General features: G+C 42.6%; 1 protein-coding gene across 3 annotated transcripts in view; it reads left to right on the forward strand.

Annotated features, from left to right (window-relative positions):
* Positions 1 to 15,387, forward strand: part of VIT (vitrin) — a 1,955,513-nt gene that overhangs the window by 1,861,156 nt on the left and 78,970 nt on the right. For all 3 annotated transcript variants that reach the window (XM_086927073.1, XM_086927074.1, XM_086927075.1), the window contains one exon: positions 5,939 to 6,452. In XM_086927073.1, coding sequence (XP_086783199.1) covers positions 5,939 to 6,452 — 514 coding nt within the window. The remainder of the gene's footprint in view (positions 1 to 5,938; positions 6,453 to 15,387) is intronic.

A 15,387-nucleotide genomic window follows, 5' to 3' on the forward strand; every position in this document is an offset into this window, starting at 1 on the left:
GAAAACCACGGTAGGGAGGAGGAGAAAGTGCGACTCACTCACTGCCACTAGCGGCCATCTTGCCTCCCTTACCACCTCTTTTATAAATCCTCTATTGGCCGCTGGGTCACTCCGACAGAATTGACTTTGGCGCGGATGCGCAGCCAGATGCGGCGCTTGTCAGCCTCTGGCACCCTCCAGGAGTCCTTGCCAAACAGCCGTGCATGGTCCTTACAACCTCCTCAACGAGGAACTCAAGTTCTTGCTCCGAGAACTTTATCTTCCTCCCTGGGGCACTGCTCCCTGCTGCTTCCTGGGACATTTTGATGGTGGTTAATGCCCTAATGTGGTGCTGCAAGTTGACTGTAGTGGAGCTCTTCCCAGTACTGCTTCCACTTTCAGGCTCAGTGATCTGAATGAGGGAGGGAACAGCCTACTTCCTGGTTGTGATGTCATCAATGGGCTCGAAATGCGACTTCCCGTTTTTGCGATCTCGCAGTTAGCGAGATCGGAAATTGCGTTTTCGGTAATTGCGAGATCGCAATTTCAACATGGAAATCGGGCGATTCTGCGATTATTATGCAATTGGGGCAGAATCGCAATCGGCAATTGCGGCCGATTGCGATTCGCTTTTTTTTATCGCATTTCTTCATGAATGCCATTCTGCGAATTCTAAATTGCGATTGGGTAATTATCGCTATTTGAAATTCGCAGAATGTTGCATTGATGGGTCTATTAGCTGGCTCCTTACAGTGTAACACATTGGGGCAGATTTACAAGCAAGTGCCGCAGCGTGGCAATGCAGGCCCTTTGTCTGCGTCACGCTGCGCCACCTGCAAAGCACAGGAATGCGACATATTTACAAAAATATGTCGCATTCGTGTGCTCTTCCCTGCCCTGGCGCATGAATTGCTGCCATGCGCAGGCACAGGCACCCATGCACCATGGTGCAAGGATGCCTGCGTCATGGGGAGATTGTTTTTGTGCAGGAAGGGGCACCTTCCACAACGAAAACAAATCACTACGGGAATTTTCCTCTTCCTATGTGTGCTGCAGAATGCAGCACGCATTGGAAGAGGAAAAAACGAGGATAAATTAAAACATTTCTCCTTGTTGCGCCACGCTATGCCACCCCTACGGTGACGTAGCATTCCGACGCATTTCCAGATTTATGATTCCTCGTAAATCTGGAAATGTGTCTTGTTCCATGGGTGTTGGATAGGAACACCCACAGCAACACCCATGGAAAGCCCCTTTCATGCAAAGTGCTGCGTGTAAAGGGGCCATGTTTACAAGGACAGGAAAGTCACACAGGGTGGCTTTTCCGGTCTTTGTAAATTTGGAGCAGTAACATGCGCCACCAGTACGTCACAAAAAGGTTCGTACTGGTGGCTGCCGTGGGCTTGTAACTCTGCCCCATTGTTTGAATATTAATTACAAGGAGCACAGGAGAATGGGTCTTAAAGCTTTTCCTTGTGAAGGTTGACTTGTTGATTGTTGAATGCACAGTGGAATTATTAGGTCCTGTTACACTGCTGATTAGCTCAAAAATCCCTTTCAAATATGGACTTACCTTGCAAGAAACACACATAAAGTGCATGCTGCTGTGAACACAAAATTTCACAAATTGCATGGTGCTAAAAGTGAGAAAAAGATTTGGAAAGCATGTGAGGCAAAAATTTTATATATGAGATAAAAGTCCAAGAGAAAGGTAAAACATGCAGACAGTAAATACAAATGAAATGTGTGCAGCTGGCATGACATAATGTCAGGATTGCGTAGGACAAAGCACTAAGGGCCAGATGTACGACCCTTACATTTTGCGACTCGCAAATTGCGTCACTTTGCGACTCGCCAAAATGCAACGTACAAGAGTGTTACAGACACTATTAGCGATTCCCAATGGGGTTGCAAATATTATAAGTTAAGCTCAATTTGTGACTCCATTGCTTCGGTAAATTGCAGCATCAATTTTATTTATCATTTACTGCACATACACAATGGCGTTTCTATTTAACGAGATTTCGACTTAATGTATTGCATTTTTTATTTGCTTTTCCGAAGCAAGGGGGTTGGTGTGAGAGGCTACCCCACTGCCCATGTGATAACAAATCTCAACAATGCACTTTGTTCTTTTTTGCTCTTTTTATAAAAAACCGAGAAATCGGTTTATCAAACCTATTTTAATGGATATTCGACCATGCAATTACCAAGAAGGATATGAGTATTTAAGATCGTTGCATACTGCTGCTATATGCAGTGCCATGCTTAGTTTTATCAGATTAGCACTTATTATCAGGAAACAACATTGAAAATATGATCCTGTTTGAAAGAAATGTGGTTGCTTTAGTGGGAACACTGAGAAAACACTTATTTAAAGAGTTTAGGGCAAAATAAGCTGGATAGCGTGAAAGGTTGAACTGGCTTATATTTGTGATACCCAAATTTTTAAACTGCATAATGCACTTTACTACTGTACATTGTCCTTTCAGATTTTTATGAATTTTGTTAACCTTTTTTATATATGGATTGAAATTATTTTGGATAGTGTGTTGAAATGTGGCTGAAATTTATTGTATGATAATAATCTGAACCTATAGATTTGAAAACCATTTGTAACTCCTGTTTTAAAAATGTACACTTTTATGATTCTTCCTGTGAATCGAAATAAAGTTTTATGATGATGACTCCATTGGAAATGGATAGCACTCTCTGTGATGGTGGCCTGCTGGGGTCAGCAGTCCACCATGTCTGGGACTGCTTTTTAAATGAAGCAGTTTTATTTTAAATGCAGCCCATTCTCCTTCAAGGAAAACGAGATGCATTTAAAAATGAAGAATGAAACTTTTCCACTTTATTTATTAAGGGCAGGCAGTGGTCCCTGGGACCACTGCCTGCTCCTAAAAAATATTTTCTCACACACTCACACAGGGGAAGGGGTCCCCTGGGGACCCCTTCCCGTTTGTGAGTGGTTTACTACCCACTTGAAGTAGGTGGTAAACTGCAAGTGTTTTGTGGCTGCAAATGGGGTCGCAAAACAATAGTACATGGCAGTGAGTCTTGCTATTTGGAAGGGACGCAACTTCAAAATAGCGAGAGTCGCAAACGCTATTTTGTGAGTCAGTGACTAGCAAAATAGCGTTTGTACATACCATTACTTTTTTTTGCCGTTGCAAACTGGCTGATCACCAGGTTGGAGCGCAAAAAAGGGTCGTACATCTGGCCCCTGATATTTAGTTTAAAGGCCTCAGAGTGAAAAATTTGAAATAAATCCACCATATGCAGATAGCGAACGCACTTACAATATATGCTGCTGCCTCAATAATATTTGAGAGAATGCGTGGTAAAAAACAAGACAAGTACTTTAAAGGCATCTGAGTTCAATATTTCAACCAAAACATGCAGGCAGGAGTTGCGAATGTAATAAATTAAAGCTAGGTCCAAAGGTTAAGCAAAAACCATTCAAGTAGCAAACACACATAAAATGTGGGCTCCGGCCATGACACTTTTTCCTAAAAATAATGTTCTTAAAAAAGTGATAACTAGTGTAAAGGTGTTGGATGCACACACGTAATATATCAAAGTAAGGTCCAAAGTGAAAGTGCAAAACATGCAGGCAGCAGAAAGGCATGAAATGTGTGCCACTGCCACAAATATATTGCACACAATGCGTGGTACAAAGAAGGAGGCAACTCCTAATGCAGCAGAGGTCAAAATTGGTAAAAACTTACCGTCAGTAAACATGCATAAGATGTGTGATGCCTCCATGACAAAACTAGTACCAAGGTATTAATACATGATCCAAAAAGTCAACGTAATTAGTTGCAAGACGTCGATGGTAAAATAGTAACAAGTTGATTCTAAATACATGCAGACAGGATGAGAGAACCAACAAAACAGAAAAAGCCTTGAAAAAAACAAGTATCATAGGAGAGGAGAGGATGTAGCACAGTGGCCAGAGCCTCTGACTCAAGGGCTGTGAATCCCGGTTCTTGTCTCAGAGGCGCAATATCCTGTGATTCTAGGTAAATCATGTATATGTCTGCCTGATAAGTTGGGCTATATCAATCTGCTAATTTAAACTATCACTCAAGCAGAAAGAGGCAACATTTTTGAAAAAATAAGTTGGGACAAAGGAAAAGCTCCCTGACAAGTATCACAGAAGAGGAGAGGATATGGAGCAGCTGACTCAAGAGCTAGGGGTCCTGGTTCGAGTCTCAGCGGTGCAACATCCCGAGATTCTGGGAAAATCACTTACTCTCTCTGGGTGATAAGTTGCACTATATACAGCTACTAATTTAATTTAAAGTATCACCCAAGACGAAAAATCAGAAGGAGGCAAAACTTTATGAAATTTTTTTTCACCAAGGCAGATGTTAACAGTATTTTGGCTATGGGAAACTGATATGGTAAGCAGAAGAAGAACAAGAATTGGTAAATATTCTGTGGCTAATAGAATTGGAAAAGAAGTGGCAAGCACAGGGACCAATGAAAAAAGCAAGGGGGCAGGATGTAAGTCCCTTTTAAGATTTATACTGAAAACAATAGATTTCACAAGCACGGCGCAAGTGCTGTGCAGGCAAAACCTAAAATATGAGTCAAAAGCAGGAGAAAGCATTCTGAAAAACGGGGAGGAAGCAGAGTGGTCCAGAAGCACGGGATAACTGGGCCTGGGGCCTGTCGTTATGTTTACATAAATATGTTTAACTTGTAGATATTTTGGTTGGCGATATTTTTGTTTCTTGATTTTCTTAGCACAACATTCTTGCAGTGTTTATTTTTTTTCCTATAAACTCTTTGCAGCATACAGATATCTGTAGCTTTAGTGAATTAGCCCACATTGTTTTATCAGCATCCAAGACCCTTGACAATTTTACATACAGATTACCGGGCCTCATTTATGATATTTTGGCGTAGGGCAGAACAGCAAGGCTCTTTGCTGCGCTGCCCTATGCCAAAGTGAAAGGGCAGGAATGCACTGTATTTAATCAATACAGTGCATTCCAGTAATTTCTGCCTGAGCTGGCACCTATTTGGCAGCCTTGCTCCAAAGTGGGCATCCTTGCACCATGGTGCAAGGGTGCCTCTGTTGCAGGCAGGAATTTTTTTGTGCAGGAATTGGCACATCACTTTGTAAATCTGAAGCAGCATCACATTTTATGGTGTTGCATGGAAAAGCCCGCTGCAACTCCCCTGGAATGCATCCCAGGTGCAGAGTAAGGCTTTGATTTGTGAGTCCATTGAAAGCCATGAAGGGTGGATTTGCGTGGCCTCATAAATCTTTATGAGAGCCCTGTGTCGGGCATGTACCACTTTACGTGATGCAAGGCTCTCATAAATAAACCCCTTCACGTTTAAATGTGGCATACAATTTGAAAAATGTGGGGGCATGTTATCAAGAACAGCGTTAAAATTATCACCGCTTTAGCGGCAGGAAACTGCCGCTAAAGCGGCGATAATGGGCTTGATAATATGCCCCTGAGAATTCCCATAGAAGCCCATGTTCTGGTGTGAACCTGGGATTCTATGGGAATTCCCAAGGGCAAATTATCAAGCCCACTATTGCCGCTTTAGCAGCAGTTTCCCGCTGCATATTGCAGCGATAATTTTAACGCCGTTTTTTGATAATAAGCCCCTAAGTGGTACAGAATTCTAATCTTCATGTAAACAATCCAGTAACTGAATAAACAAGTGCATGACTTGAATTACAATGAAGAGTGTTGCAGCATTGAGATATTCTTTGTACAAAAAAGAATACATTTTATTTACTTCATTGATTGATGTGTGTTTTAGAAAGAACACGTGGTCACTCATTAGCTTATTTCTACAGCATAAAGGTTTAATCACTGCCATAATGGAAAGGGCTTTCTGTCGACCAGGTCCTCAAAGCTGAGTAATCATCCTAAAACAAAGTTCCTAAAATATTTAGTGATATCGAATGTATTTCATTTCTCTATAGGCGGTCTGCAGATCAAATGGGTTCTTCTCAATGAACGTACCAAGCTGGTTCAGTCTTCGCAAAATTGTTCAGCCGCTCGTGAAGCGTGTTTGTGACACCGACCGGCTGATGTGCAGCAAAACCTGCCTAAATGCTGCTGACATTGGATTTATCATTGATGGTTCTAGCAGCGTGGGCACAGGAAACTTCCGCACAGTCTTGCAGTTTATTATAAACATCACCAAAGAGTTTGAAATCTCAGACACTGACACCCGAATAGGGGCAGTACAGTATACATATGAGCAGAGGCTGGAGTTCGGATTTGACAAGCACAGCAACAAGGAAGATGTAATGAACGCCATAAACAAAATCGATTACTGGAGTGGGGGCACAAGCACTGGAGCAGCAATCAGCTATGCCTCAGAACATCTTTTTAGTAAATCCAAACCCAACAAGAGAAAGATAATGATTGTCATTACTGATGGCAGATCGTATGATGATGTGCGAGTTCCGGCCACTACTGCTCATCGGAATGGTATGTTTTCTTCTTACCGAACTGCTATTATGTAATTTTTATTGTATTGCAACACATTTCAGCATTACAAAGCAGAGATAGAATTGCAGACCCATTTATTATATGATGAGATCACGAATCTATTAATTATTGTAGTAGTTTATTTGTAGACATGTATTTGTCATGAAGAACTGGGTTTACACTACATAGCTGATCTAGTAAAAGTAGAGCCAATACTCCGGTGGCATAGAGTTACTGGAAACAACTAGAATGACGGGGAAAATTTCAAATAAAATTACTGTGAGACAACATCAGTTGATACGTACAACCCTGGGGATGGAGCCTTACTTATTACTCGTACCTGGCCGTTTTGATACATTTCTTTTAACTAGTTCCGGCTGGGAAACATCCATAGATTAATGTCTTTGCCGAAAATGAATGACTGGTCGCGCAAAGTGATATGTGTCCTTGCGATAAAACCTCCGAACAGTCGACCATGCATTTAGTCTTGTTTTGTAAGCTCTATATAGAGCCAAGGAAAGTATGGATCATTCCATTTTTAAAGCACTTAGGGCTTAGGCAGTGTCGCCAGGCCATGTTTTTACTCCAGCTATGGGAAACGAGCATGTAGCGTGGAGAATAACAACGTTTTTTTAAAAGGTGATTCAAATCAGGAAATGTATTAGTATGGATTTATAATTACTGTACTATGTTGTGATGGAGAATGATGTGCGTTTTTTCTGTGTATAATGTTGTAAATAGTATGAAATGAAATGTTGCTCTTTTTTTACTGCCATTATGTGCTTTTATGCCTGTATTAAAACACAGTTGAATAAAGCTTTCATTGACTTGACTTGTAGTAGTTAAGGAACAGGCATTTAAGGCACAGGTTCTCTTTGTTTGCAAAAGCCTTCAAAAACAGGTTTCCCAGCAATAGTCTCACCTACTGTCCTGAAATTACCCTTCAACTTCAACAGCCTAATCCCAACGCAGGCATCCTTGCGCCATGGATCAAGGGAGCCTGTGTTGTGGGTAGGATTGTTTTTCTGGAAGAAGGGGCACCTTCCGTCACAGAAACAATCCTAAGGGTAATTTTCCTCTTTCTTTGTGTGCCACAGAGTCCAGCACACATTTAAAGGGATGAAAACTAGGATAAATAAACATACTTCTCCTTGTTACGCCTCACTTTGAGAGAAGTACTGAATAGTGCTTCCCTAGGTTTATATCATTTTGTAAATCTGGGGCAGCATCAAATTCCTTGGTTTTGCATGGGAAAACCAACTGAAATGCCCATGGAACGCCTCCCGGGCGCATATTATGGCGACGCAGCAACTTACTGGTTAGAGGCGGCAGACCCGAGAGCAGAGGACGGCCCGGGACCAGGGTTCGATTCCCGGCGCGGCAGGTTTCTGGGCCAGGGTCAGCGGACTCGATAATTCTCTCGCCTCGGTGCCCACTCTGATCAGCGATCACACTCGGCAACTCTGGGCATTAGCTTGCCTCATCTTCACTAACGGCCCCACCAGACCACCGGGGATGCCTGGTCTCACCCTGGAGATACCCATTAAGGGACCATCTCTCAGGGAAGCCAGGAAGGGTTTCGCAGCGGTCGAAGCGCCTTGGGACCCTCCGGGTAAGTAGTGCGCTATATAAATGCCTATACATTTACATTTACATTTACGCTGCATCACCGTACTCATGATTTATGAGGCCATACAGGGTGGCTTTGCGTGGCTTCATACATCTTTATGAGAGCCCTGGATCACACATGTACCACTTTATGTAGTGAAAAAGTGATGCAGGGCTCTCATAAATAACCCCTATGTGTGCTGCAGAATGCAGCACACATAGAGAAAAAAAGGAGAAAATAAACATATTTCTCCCCGCACACCTCCGAGGTGGATTTTATTAGCATATTCCCAGGTTTACAAGGTTTTGTAAAACTGGGAATGCCTCAAAAACCATGGTAGTTGCATGGAAACACCCACGCCATGCCCATGGAACACCTATCCATGGCAGAGTAACGCCACGCAGCGTTAAAGTGGCTTAAAAAATATGACTTCATGTTTGCGTCACCTGTACACCACATTGCATGGTGCAAGAGCAATTCAAATCAAATCATAAATGTGTGTTTATTCGGCCCATCAAATTGTGAGTGTACCGCCGACCCAGTGGAGACCTTTTTGGATTTGCATGAACCTCCGTCACTGCAGTATATGCAAAACCATTGAAAGGTTTGTAGTGCGTCCATCATTGATGGCTGACGCTTATGTCAAAGTTTTGAAAGTTTAACATTCTTCAGTTTGTTTTTGAAAAACTAATGGCCATTGTAGGAGCCATACCTTAATATTTTACTGTACCACAATATTTTGATCACCCCATAAATTACCTCTAGCAGCTCAGCTCTTTTACCCTTGATCTTGAGATAAGAGGCTTCACCCTTCTCGACCCCAGGCCCAACAATTTAGCAGAATATATAAAAAGAGTGACTGGGCCCACTCAATAACTGAGTTCCAGATCAATAAAAAGTTAAAGGTTTTTATTACAAAATCACAAAATATGCAATGCAAAGAAATGCAACATAAATGCAGTGAATGCTCAGAAACAAAGTATACTGTCAGAAATCAGAATTGTTCTAAGTCCCAAAAAATAGCAAAAATCATAAGTGGAACAGAGACAGTCTCAGGAAGAATGGGAAAATAATCTGGCTTGCTCCCAAACCAAGGGTTTTTATACACAATGTACGATTAAGTAATAAGCAAAAACTGCAAATGCAGCATGACAACACATTGAGTAAATCCAAATAATGATTGTCACAAGCATAAATATAACACTGACCCATTTCTATGGAAAAGGAAAAGCCCATCCGCTTCCTCAGCATGCAAAATAAGTTTCATTCACAATGCTTGCTCTCTAAGGGAAATACTTAATTGTGCTCTGTCCTATACTCTGTCCTGTGCTCTGTGAATATTGCAAAGACTGGGGAGAGAAGATATGCAGGGGGACATTGATTTGGAGGGGTAATGAGAAGGAGCAAGAAGAACAGAACAGCAAAACTGCATCCATATTAACAAAATGGAGTCTCTGCTGAAATGTGGCACAACTAAACGACATTAATAAACACACCTCTATATCATTAAATAAGATTTTTTCAAGAGAAATGTCAACTGGGGAGGGGAAACATAGCAGCCAGAAGCTAAAGGGTCGCGGGCGAGCTCCCCTGACGTGCGTGTACTTCTGGACCCCTCTATGGAATGCAGCAAGCATCTTAGAGCAACCGGATGATTCTTCAAAATATATTTGGGTGACGGACCCCCCCCACTTCAGCCCCTTTGCCGCTAAATCTAAAATTGCCCGCAAACTTCACCCGTTCATCTTTTGAGCGCCTCGCTGAGGTTAACAACGGGAACACTTACGTTTTGCTACTTTAATTATTTTTCTTTTTTTCTCTCCCTCTGTGTGACGTCCTTGCCCTTGAAGGCAGACTTTCACCGTGAATGGTGTTTGAGGCCCAGGGCTGTGTGCCGCCACCGGAGCTCTCACTGTTGCGGGTTGCCGGTGCTGTACGGGAGTGGAGGCGCCCGCGGATCCTCTGCCTACAGTTCTGGGCTCATAGTGGCAGAGTCAGCACCTGCGAGCACGCTAGGGCCGCAGGCATTGGGCTGACGGGATGGAGCACATCTAGGATCCGAGGTGAGCCAGGAGACCGCTTTCTCTCCGACTTGGCCACAAATAGAGGTAGAGGCAAGACTTTGGTGGCAACTCAGAGGGGAAGCTTGTCGGGCCTCTCTGTGCCTGTTCTGGAGGCGTGTGGTGAGGCGTGCGGGATCCGCGCTGCTCAAGAGAGTTCAGAAAAGGCTGCCCGGACCACTCAGCAGGTGGGTCTTCGAAGTTGTATGAAGAATAGGGAGAGCAGTCTCCCGCGTAGTGCCCCCTGCAGTGCCAGAGTTCAACAGAGCTCGAACCAAGTGTGTGCCGGTATACTTTGCGCAATAGGACCGCAAAATGTTATACTGGTATCGATTCCATCATTCATACTCGCGTCTCACCTCCAGTTGGAGAGGTAAGGGCCACTGCTAGGCTGGGCAAAAGGGAAGTTACCACAGAGAATATTTCTCCAGGTGGCGGAAGAGGAAAGGGCAGGGCTAAGAAAGTCCTATCCTCTAAAGTCAGAGTAACCCCTCTCTGAAGATGTTTTACAAAGTTCTATCTACTCCTTCAGATAAGGGTATACTTGAAAAAGTCAGTATGGTATCTCTGAACACACAGACAGTCTTCCTGCAGAACCCTCCCCACCTCAAGAAACCATTTTGTCCTCTATGCTGTCGTCTTCTTCTGGGGTAATGAATGAAACGTGTTCATTGACTGAACAACAGGTGGCTATCCATCCCTCCATTGATATCTCTAACAGATATTTGGCCCTAGAAAATCAAGGAAACCAAGATAATGGACCGGGCCATTCTCAAGCTATGGCGATGGTCAATGTGGCGGCGGCGCTACCATTTTCAGTCTCTGATTTTCCTGGTCCTCCAGACATATCAGACATACATTAAAAGGAATCCTCTAACATTGTGGGGGCTGGATCATTAGCAGACATTTTGGTGGCTCTAAGGGAGGATATAGGGAGAAGATTTACATCTCTGAAACCAACCAAGCCGCAATTAAATCCTCATGTGAGGTGTTATCCCAAAAAATCGAAGAAGTGTCGCAAAGAACCAATGCTTTGGAACTCAAAATTCCCAAAATAAAGGAAGCGTTGCAAAGTTCTTCAGTGGAAATGGACAAACCAGCTCTCCAAAACAGAGACCTGAGAGACGATATAGAGCGTCTTGAGAACCATGCTAGGAAAAATAATTTAAAAATATTAAATGTTCCTGAGGACCTGGAGGGAGGAGATATTAAAGATTTTGTGATTTCTCTTCTAAAAAACACAGGGCCATATTATCAAGAAAGGGCGATACATTATCGCCGCTTTTATCAGCAGGAAACTGCCACTAAATTGGTGATAATGGGCTTGATAATATGCCCTTGTGAATACCCATAGAAGCCCAGGTTCTGGTGTTAACCTGGGCTTCTATGGAAATTCACAAGGGCATATTATCAAGCCCATTATCGCCGCTTTAGCGGCAGTTTCCTGTCGATAAAAGCAGAGATAATGTATCGCCCTTTCTTGATAATATGGCCCACAATTCTTAAAGACTCCCCGGAATTAGATCTGAGTCAGGACATTCAGCGTGTCCATCGAGATCCATATAAGAGGAATCCTGCAAATTCAAAGCCAAGGAAAATCTTAGTGAACTTATTAACATACTCCCTAAAGGAGAAAATCCTATCCCTCGCATTGAGAGCAGGCGTAGTCAAATGTAGTTCCTTTTCTAGCCCATTCTCTATCTCTATCAGGTCTGATGTATCCCACATTACCGCAACAAAACCATGGGAGTTAGGTAAAAGAATGACAATCTTGAATTCATTGGGTGCTAAGGTACAATTAAGATTCCCGACATTGCTTCGAATTATGTGGAATAACCACATGTATAACATGCAACAGATAGAGGAGGTAGATACCCTCATTGACAAAATTAAGTCCGGAGATTGGGTATAGGCTGGGTGGGTGGGTGAGTCCTAAGGTAGCAATCATCATAGAATCACCTGGCTGGGTCGCTTAGAGGGGTCTGGCTTATCATATGTATAATTGTTTTTGTTGATAGTGTTCAGTTGACCTCGTCCATAGGGCATCCGCCCGGAGTAATAGGGGGGTTTCCCAGGGTAGCAACGTCGGGTCACAGGGTCAGGGATGGATGACAGGAGGGAGGGGGAGCACGGGTGGGGTTGCATCGGGAGAAAATCAATAAAAAAAATATCCTCAATCTCAAACCTGTTTTAGAATCGAAGCCATCCTTAGAATGCTTGAATGTTGCATTGTTAATCGGCAGAAATAGGCCGCCTCAATGAGTAGTTAAATTAAATGTATCTCTTGGAATAGTAATGGGCTCAGATGTCCATGTAGGCAAGGGCTGGTTATGAAGTATCTTGAACAGTCTCTGCTCAGATTTGCCTCCTTCAAGAGACGCACCTGAGTCATTTGGAGTGTAGGACCATCTTTGGTAAATATTGTTGGATCGAGTCTTTTTGTTTCTCTGATCAGGTCACACATAATAAGGGGGTTGCGATCATAATTAGATCAGAGGCAAATGGCACTATTAAATCAGTCACCTCGGACCAACCTGTGCGATGGATTATAGCACAGACGGATATAGGGGGGACCGAGTAAACTATAGTTTCATTATATGGCCCAAATGTCGACGATCCAACATATCTCTTTAATATGCAGACTAAATTAATAGAAACCACTACCCCAATAATCATCGGAGGAGACTTTAATGTGCTTCTCGATCCCTTAAGGGATAGATCTAACCATAGTCATTTCACAAACTTTATTCGACAATTAAGTCATAAAAGTATACATACGTATATTACACAAACAGAGATAAAAAAGACATTAAAATCCATACAATAAATTATTTTTAAAAGGTATTAAACTTGAATAGACTATGTCAAATTACAGTTTAAAAGAAATATATAAAAACTATTTCATAAGCATACATTAGTACAGGGGAATATTGTGCAAAGTTCGCAAGTGGTGGCCCGTAAGTGCAAGGACAAATACAATTTGGTCTTTACATTTTTACCGCTATAAATTTTGTGCGGATTGCCCAGGCCCATTTCAAAAATTTAGCCACAGCAACAGCAATTGTAGGCGTCGGGTCTGTAGTTAAAATTCTCAGAGCCTCAGCGTGTCTTTGAAGCCCTAGTAATTTACATAAAGGCTTGATCCACAATGATCTGGGGGCTTTATACAGGGGACAAAAGAATAAAAAATGGCTGATTGTCTCTTGTTCCTCCTCACAATTGGGGCATCTATCAATTCCACTTTTATCTGCCCATTTAACCGTAAAGGATCTTACTGGGAGTGATCCTACTCTAAGCTGGAAATAGAGCTTACGATCCTGTCGTTTAGCAATAATGTCCCAGTATTGCTCTAGTTTCGGTAGGGCTTTAATGTCCATAAAGCGACTAGTTAAGTGCGTGGAAAGACCCTCTGACCTTGCTTCAGAGATCACCATTTCCCAATATTTTTCTTTTAATGATTTTTTGGAGGGAAAATGAGCATTTTCTGGGTCCTCCCATAAGTCAGTCATCCCTAACCTGGAAAGTATCGACTTGATGTTCTTAAGCCAATGAATTTTTTGGGACGTGTCCTTAGCCATTACCTCCTTCAGACCTTGAGCATAATGCTGTAGTTCTTCTGTCGTCCACAGCCGGCGCCAGTAAAGAACCGGACGCAGGAAGGCTAAGTCATGGACCACCTTTTTTCCAAGGTCCCACTTTAGCGGCACTAAGGGAGTACTTATGGGGACGCTTGTAGCTTTTCGAAGAAATTCATTTTCAGCTAGCGTTAATTTCCTAAGATCTTCAAAACCCCATAGTTTGGCTCCATATAAGGCTGAACCTAGGACCTTCATCCCATAAACTTCCAGTAAGGGACTAATGGGCTTAGTTGTTGAGGTGGAGAATTTTTTTAGAAGGATACCTGCCTGCTGGCGGAGTTTTAGGACCGCAATATCTAGTTGGCTGGACCACCCCAGGTCTTTCTGAAGGGTGACCCCCAGGTAAGTAAAAGCATCTACACGCTCCAACCATTCATATTGATCAGCCCTCTGATAGGTCTATTTGACCCACAGTCATTATGTTGGAGCCACAAGTATTCGCAAAGCAAGGATCAACATGATTCATGATCTCGGCCTAGCAGACCTTTGGAGGGCTAAGATAGGAGATAAAACTGGTTTTACTTTTTTAGTAAAAAGTATGGTCATTCTTCGCAGATTGACTACATCGTAACTGATAGGTTGGGATTAGAGAATGTCGGTAATATTTCCATTTGACCTTGTATTCTTTCTGACCATGCTCCTGTCTCTTTTTCTTATCAGAGGGGTAGGCAAAGCCTTAGATCTAGATGGACTTTGAAAAGGGCAATGCTTTCTAATGTTGAAATAATGAGGGCACTTAAAGCTTCTACAATACAATATTTCCCCCTTAATATTGTTTCAACATCCCCAGACTTTGTCTGGGATGCTTATAAAGCAAATCTACGAGGTCAGATCCATAGTCTGATCTGCTCAAAAAACAAGGAGGAGTCACTGGAATTTCAAAACCTAGAAAAAGAGATAGGAAAGTTGGAAAATAAGAGGCTCTGTAGTCCCCAGATATTTATTAGTAGGTTGGTACAAGTCAATAAAGATATTGACCCCATCTGTCAAGGATATAGGAGTAAATTGGATCTAAAAGTAAAAGCCCAGTGGCATTCTCATAACATGCAACATTATGAATATGGCGAAAGGGTGGGGCTCTTTTAGCCTGGAAGGCACGAACAGATCGAGCCAAGAACAATATAAGTGAATTAATTATCAATGAGAGTGAGGCGACCTCATGTAAGCAGGCAGACATGCAAAGGTGTCTCCACTCTTTGTTCTCTGATCTCTATAGGGAAGAGACTACCCCCTGTCCATAGAGCATCCAAAAGTGGCTGAGGCTTAAAGAGCCTCCAGTTTTTACCGAGGGTAGCTGAGCCTCTCTGGATGCTCCCATTACAGAGAGTGAAATAAAAATACATATAAAAAAGATCAAGAATAACAAGGCTGCAGGGACGGATGCTCTCCCAGGTGAGGTTTACAAAATCCTTCAAGATAAATTGGCTCCAAGGCTGTGTGATTTATTTAACTATGTATATAGTGCAGAAGGTAGAGTCCCGAACTCCTGGAAGGAGGCTACGATCATCCTTATCTTAAAGCAGGAAAGGACCCTCTCAAAGCCAATTCCTATAGGCCAATCTCCCTGCTCAATTCTGATTACAAGATCTTTATGAGTATTCTCGCAGGGAGATTGGTCAAGTTAGTCC

The sequence above is a fragment of the Lissotriton vulgaris genome, chromosome 6 (assembly GCF_964263255.1).
Source record: "Lissotriton vulgaris chromosome 6, aLisVul1.2, whole genome shotgun sequence".
NCBI classification, from domain to species: Eukaryota; Metazoa; Chordata; class Amphibia; order Caudata; family Salamandridae; genus Lissotriton; species Lissotriton vulgaris.